The sequence below is a fragment of the Echinops telfairi genome, unplaced genomic scaffold, assembly GCF_000313985.2.
Source record: "Echinops telfairi isolate 266 unplaced genomic scaffold, ASM31398v2 ScPeMD7_7459;HRSCAF=8497, whole genome shotgun sequence".
Lineage (NCBI taxonomy): Eukaryota > Metazoa > Chordata > Mammalia > Afrosoricida > Tenrecidae > Echinops > Echinops telfairi.
In genome coordinates this window covers 3,743,511-3,750,539 of record NW_022111359.1, presented here as the reverse complement: position 1 = coordinate 3,750,539, position 7,029 = coordinate 3,743,511, and the positions used below count along the sequence as shown (strand labels likewise).

At 54.1% G+C, this 7,029-nt stretch overlaps 1 protein-coding gene across 1 annotated transcript in view; it reads left to right on the top strand.

Moving 5' to 3' along the window:
- The first annotated feature begins 4,104 nt into the window (after window positions 1-4,104).
- TLE5 (TLE family member 5, transcriptional modulator) overlaps window positions 4,105-7,029 on the top strand; it is a 13,016-nt gene continuing 10,091 nt past the window's right edge. The window contains exon 1 of the mRNA XM_045300048.1: window positions 4,105-4,147. Within this exon, the coding sequence (XP_045155983.1) occupies window positions 4,105-4,147 (43 nt within the window). The remainder of the gene's footprint in view (window positions 4,148-7,029) is intronic.

The window sequence follows — 7,029 nt, the reverse complement described above, 5'->3', positions numbered from 1 at the left end:
CCATCAGCTCTGCAAAGGCAGGGATTTCGGTCCCCCATGGCCAGTGCTAGAAAGGTCCACTTCCAGTGCTGACCGGCACTCAGGGGACACTCATAAACGCTTACTGGGGAGCTGAACGGCTCAAGGCACAACCTCCAGCGCCCCGGGTCACCCGGTGGCCAGGCGATGACCCACCAGGGGCGCAACCCAGAGCTGGACAGCTGAGGCCCTGGCTGGCCTGAGGCCCCCTCTCCCGCGCCGGCGGCGGGCGGGCAGGCGGCCACCTGTTTCCTCCCTTGCTCTGATTAATGACCGCGTAGCCCCATCCATCACGCCGGGCTGGCAAGGCTCTGCCCTGCAGGCCCGCGGGGGCCCGCGCTCGCTCGTTTGCAACCAGGCAGGCGACAGTCCCAGACGCTGGATTCAGCAGACAGTTCCCCTGCCGCTCCTTTGGCTCCGGGCGCAGAGTCCTCCCGCCCCTCCCCCGCCGGCCCAGGGAGGGAGGAAAAGCCCGCCCTGTGGACACGTGGCAGGAGGAGGTGACCGCCACCCAGGCAGTGAAATTTCCTGAAATCCCAGGAGCCCAAACCAAACCAGACTGCGGCGGCGCCAGGCCACTCTGCTCAGTGACCCGGGCCTTGTCACTGTCGGAGCGTGCTGGGCTCTGAGGGCCGTCTCCCCCCACCACCATCACCTCCCTCCTTCCTCCTTCGGTGAACGAATACACAGTAAACCGTACCCCGGTTCTTCAAGTAAAGGCAGGGCCGCCTGATCCCCAGCCGGCTCCTCATCTAGCTTATCAAGCTGCTGTTGTGAATTCTGTCTTCCTCTCAGCAGGAAGCTTCTCCAGGCAGCCTCTTCTCAGCAGTCCCGGGGGCGGTGGTGTGTGGACCAGAAGGCCAGTGACCTCCTTTGTCCAGGAGAGAGAAGCTGCTGGCTGCTTCCATAAAGATGGAAGCCCAGAAAACCCTATGGGGACAGTAGTTCTCCCCTATACTCTAGGATCCCCAGAGTCAAGGCCAGCCGGTTAACAACCACAGGAATGGAGATGACTGATTGGAGAGGACTACTGGGGAGTAAGTTCTGGGCTGAGGCTTTTCCATGGCTGATTTTATTTTTGAAGGGGAGGGGGGAAGTCGATTGCCAGAACTTTCTTTCGTGGTTCTTCTGGGTGGAGATTCAAGCCACCAGGCCTTTCAGTGAGGAGCCACCTGCGTTAACCATGTCCCCTAATCCCCTAATTGATCCCCCAAATCACACTAAGTTATCCCCCACCTGAGTTTCAGCTTTCTCTCCCCGACACGCCACCTCTGGTTCTTTCAACTCTTCACATCTTCTTCCTCTTCCTCTGAGCCCGGCCCAGGCCTGTTTGTCCGCCGTCTGGACCGTGGCAGCACCCCCCTGGTCCCCTGGCCTCACCTTGCTTCAGCCGGCAGGCCAGCAGGAACCTTCTGCACCAAGCCTGTCTGGTCGAGTCTCTCGGCTGCTCCGACCCAGTAGTCCTCGCCAAAGGCCATTCTGCCCCTCTCAGAGAGACTTGCCAAGGAGTTGCCAATCCTTGGATCCACCACGAACACCCAGGGAAGCAGCGGTCAAGAAAGCAATGATCTGCTGCCTTGGGTAAATCTGCTGCCCGAGGTCCTTTCAGAGTATGAAAAAGCAAAGATGTCATACTGGAGGACTAAGGTGCCCTTGACCCCAGCCGTGGTATTGCCCATCACTTCCCGTATCCGTGGGAGTTCGCCAGTGCATAAGGCAGGCTGCTGCCTCTGAAGGTGGGTGCTGATGAAGATCGCTGAAAGGGCCACAGAATGCTCCCGAGGAGTGAGGATGGTGAGATTTGGGACATGTGGTCAGAAGGAACCAGTCCCTAGAAAAGGCCATCAAAAGAGGAAGACTTTTAGCAAGATGGGCCAACAGTTTAAAAAAAAAACAAAACCAACTCAGAATTCACTGGCCCTGGAGTCCATGCCGACTCACGGTGACCCTGTAGGGCAGGGCAGAACTGTCCCTGTGGGTTTCTGACACGGTCCCTCTTCTTCACGGGAGCAGGAAGCCTCGTCTTTTTCCCACAGAGCGGCTGGCGGTTTCCAACTGCTGGCTCTGTGGGATCGCTGCAGCCCAGTTCAGCACCCCCACACCACCAGAGCTCCTCGCTGTCAGCAACGGACTCAACACGTAGCAGTGGTTCTGATGATGGTGCGGAACCGGGCACCGCTCCATTTCGATCCCGTGTGTGCAGGGTGGCGCTGCACCAGAACTGATTCAGCGGTGGCACCTAACAACAGCGGCAGGGGATACTCAAGAGCCCTGATGGCACCGTGGCTAAGCACCCCACTCCCAACCAAAAGGCCAGCAGTTCAAGTCCACCAGAGGAACCTCAGAAGAAAGAGTGATTTACACCTGAAAAACCAATGTGGCCACCTGCTCTCGTGATTACAGCCTAGTAAACCCTGTGGGGCAGCTCTGCCCTGTCCTGTGGGGTCAGTGAGACGGAATTGACTGGATGACAGTGGGTTTGGCTTTTGCTTTTTGTCACTTTGTCAATATCTGGAAGTTCTTCATCTCTCCCCACGCTTCTCCTCCAACAAGTGGCATGACATTTGCATTGAGCCCTGGGCCCCCACAAATCCCTGCACTGGCCCAACCAGTATGGCGTGTGGATTTCTTCTTACTCCCACACTGGGGTAGTTACATCATTTTTGTGAGTCTACTTGAAGATATGAAAGTGGAGTCTAGTGTGGGGGGAGGTCAGATGTGCAGGCATTCCCCCCTGAGGGCAATCAGTTGCCAGACTGCTGTCTCATCCCTCCACAGGGGTGGGCCTGCTCCCTGCCTCTGGGGACAATGGACAGGCTCCTGTAGGAGGGGTTTGCACCCTACTGATAATGGTTCCTATGGAGACCCAGAGACCACCCCCTCATTGCTGTGTAACCTATAGTGCAGTCCCTCCCTGTGACATATGTCTCTACCTGTAATTAGTGGGCTGGCATGTCCCCAAAAGGTACATAGGCATGGGTCAGCAATATAGAGCTCTCTGACCTCTCTCTGACCCCCCTCTCTGCCCCCTCCTCTCCTATCCTCTCTCCCTTGCTCCCTTGCCCTCCTTCTCTTCCCCCTCTCTCCACGTGGACCACCAAGCTGGGCTGAGGTGAGCAATGCTACCATGTAATGTATCTAACTGCATTATTGTAATATCTCTCATGCTCTCAATGACTTTAATATAATACTTATACTGTATATCTCAACTGTACAATTGTGCTTACTGAACCCGTGAGTAGTAGTAGCGGGTGGGGGCTGGCCCCCTACCCCCCAAACATTTAATACTACAGTCTAGGCTGTCAATCAGGTCACACAGCCTGATGGTACCGCCTGGGGGGGGTGTGGCCTTCTCATGAGAAGGCTCCTGGGAACTTCCCCCGCCCCCCTCTCTCTGCCCTCACTGTCCTGTTGATGAGCCACATGGAGCCCTGTGAAGTGGCCACCACCATTGGACCCACACAACTCTGCACCCACCGGCCTGTGACCTTCCTGCGTTCTGCATCATTGCACGTGGCTGCATGAGTCTGAAGAGGGGAGTGATGGACTAGTCTTGGGCTTATGGACTTGAAGTGGACTTGGCTGGGATGGTTTCTTAATATACAATGACTTTTTGATATAAAGCTCTCCCTTACACATCTATGAGTGTCCCTGGATTTGTTTCTCTAGTCAACTCGGCCTAACGCACGCACCCAACAGGATTAGTGACGAACTTCGCAAAACTTGTTTGGAAGGGTGCTCTGACAGCTAGGTGGGTTACGAGCTGGGCTGGCTGCCTGCTGCAGACGTTCCTCCGGCTTCTCTTAGTGCCGACACGAGTGTAACAGCGCACCTGCACGAAAGCCAACCTTGCCTTGCCGCACCTGGGCCCTGGCTTCCTCAGATCCCGCCTTTAACATGTTGACAGTTTGCTCATGGGAAATGTCTTTTGACTTATTAAATAAGGATGGCCTCACCGTGATACTGAGCCTGCCATTGAGGATTTTATTTTTTGGCAAGAGGGTATCCACTTAAATTTTACCCCCTCGTCACATCCTATTCCCAAGCCTTTCAACTACGCAGGGAGGAGATTGGACCTGCTGCTCCATGCTGCAGATGGGAACGTTCAAGGCAGAAGCTCTGGTCCTGGGTGAGGCTGAGGGTGATGATGAGGAAGGGACCTTGTATCTAGTATTTCCTAGGTTGATGGGCTGCGCCATGTTGACGCGCTTCTACGTGCTCACTGAAAATGACCGTTTACGTTTACCTCCCACCATTTATGCGGACTTTTATTCATTGAACCAGGCACATAGACATCCACATTTATTTCTTCTAAACCGTCTAATCTCGAGATTCCCTGGGCGGCATCTGTACGGATACACATCCATTTGACGCGAATGTACATTGAGTATTAACCACAGTGAATCGGTTCCACTCCGGAAAGCATTACTTCAAAAAAGTTCTTAGTATAAATGATGGCAACAGATGTATAAATGTGCTTGATACAATGGATGTATGGATTGTCACAAGAGCTGTAAGAGCCCACAATAAAATGTTAAAAATAAATTCTTAGAAAGTAAACACCAAATGTGAAGACAAGCAAGGCAAAGGAGATTGTCCGACTGACCGGCCCTTAGGATACATCGAACTCAGTGTCTCAAACACTGTATACATTTTGTAGGAATAGAACCGTTGGATGATGCTACATGCTACAGAACTTAGACAGTTTCACATAGTTTCACTTATAAGTTAATCATGTATCCTCGTGTGGTTTCAAAATAGAGTTGTTGTGTAAAGAACATGTCCTTAAGAACATTTTTAAGAAAATATTTTATCCAGGTTTTATTCACCGTCAATTTTCAGCAAGTCCAGAGAGACAGATTGATAAGAAATGTCCGTCAACCTTGTGTTCAGATACCTGGCCCACTCAAGTGGTGTGAGCTCAACCAGAGGCTGGGGGTTCAGATCGATGCCGAGGCACTGAGGGAGAAAGGCCTGGCAATCTTCTTCCACAAGACCCCCCTCCCCCCTCCCCGTGGTGCCCAGTTCTGATCTGTGCCGTGCAAGGTCGCGGTGAGGTCGCTGTGCATACGGACTGCCTCCACGGCACAGGGTTTGGTTGCTGCTTAAGGGTTATTCGATCAACGGTGTCTTCCGGGTCTTCTGTTTGTGCGCAAACCAGAGGGACACTGTCAAAACTCCAATCAGGACCTGTTGTCACAAAGGAAGGAGAGCCTGGCGCAGGTCCTTTGGACCCAGGATCCCTCCCCTGTGATACTCCTACATCCAAGGACAGGCTGAGGCCAGGGCACATGGAAATCTCTTTGGAACGCTAGGCCCCCAGATGCTAAAAGGAGACAAGACCCTGCCCCGAGAGCCAATACAGCGACCTAGACGGCTTTCTCCTGGAGCTAGCACTTGGATTGTGGCCTTCTCCAGTCTCCTAAACTCAAGAGACCAAATCTCCGTGTGCTAAAGTCAAAAACAAAAAACCCAAGCAGGGCTCCCTCCCTCCCTTTCTCCCTGGAAACCCAGAGTCCTCCAGGGCACCAGCCTCCCTTGGAGGAAGACTCAAGCCCTCCCTGAGTCCACCTCACCTGCCTGCCTTCACCTCCCTTTAAGGCAGTGGTTCTCAGCCTTCCTCATGCCACGACCCTTTAATACAGTTCCTCGTGTTGTGGTGACTCCTCCCCCCAGCCATACAATTATTTTCGTTGCTACTTCATCACTGTCATTTTGCTCCTGTTATGAATCCGGTGACCCCTGTGAATGTGTCCCTCGACCGCCAAAGGGGTCACAACCCACAGGTTGAGATCTTCTGCCTTAAGGATTGGAGACAGTTTGTAGGGTCCTCGGCCCAGGGGGCAGAGTGGTTAATGGCTCTGTTGCTGGCTTCAAGATGGGCAGTTCAAAAGCATCACCTGCTCTGTACAGATTTCCTTCCCATCTTGGAAAGGCTATGAGGCAGCCCCGCTGGGTCCTAATTGAAACAAAGAAAACTCCAAACCACTGCCTTCGGATCGATCCCGACTTGCAGCGACCGTACAGGACCCTTGTGGGTTTCTGAGAGAAAGCCTCATCTTGAGTTTGAACTCTCCACCTGGCAGGTAGCAGCGCAACATGTAACTCACGGCGTCACCTGGACTCTGCTTGGTCCTAGAAGGTCATTCACTGTAAATCAGGGTTGACTCTAGAACGGCAGGTTGGTTGGTTTGTTTCTCAATATTTTTGTTCTGGGAAAACAAAGCAAAACTAGATTGCCTGCCCCACCACCAGCCATGATTTTTAAAAAAAGAAAAAGAAAAAAAATTACACTTTTTTAACGGCCAAGCATGAAAGCAAGCAGGGCCATCTCCTTGGGCCCTGTGCCCCTGTGCCAGGCACAACCTTGCCTCAGGGCCTTTGCACGAGCTGTTCTGGCCTGAGTACATGCCACTCCCAGGCCCCTATTTGCCAGCCCTCCCACTCCTGTCTTTCTCGAATGTCCCCTCCTCCTCCTGTGGCGTCCTCCAGGATGCGCTCCCTGACTCCCTGCTTAAAATGGATGAGCCTCTGGCCACCAGAGTTGTGGCTTCAGAATTAATTTCCAACTCATGTTGGTCCACAGGGCATTCCAACACCCACCTCACAGCCTGCAGTAGGGCATGGAAGGACAGGGCAGGGCCTTTCTGTGGGGCCTTTCTGTGGCTGACCCCAAGCAGCCAAAGAGAGATGGCCCCAGAGGGTTTTCCAGGAGAGCAGATCACCAGGCCTTTCTCCTGCGGAGCAGCTCGGTGCCAACCTCTCTTGGTGCTGTGTCCCCAGAACTCCTGATTCCACCCTAGGGCCTCCCTGTATGCCCCCCACCCGCAAGGCAGGTGGCACGCCGGGGAGTCCCGTTGCCTAGCCCACAGCCAGGCGGGGAAACTGAGGCTCTGGGCCCACAGCCCCTGTCCCAAGGTCACGCAGCATGTGGGTGGCACAAAGCCCAGGCGCGCCGCGACAGGGCCACCAGTGTTGCGGACCCGGCCACGCCAGCGCCTTCCTCCAGCC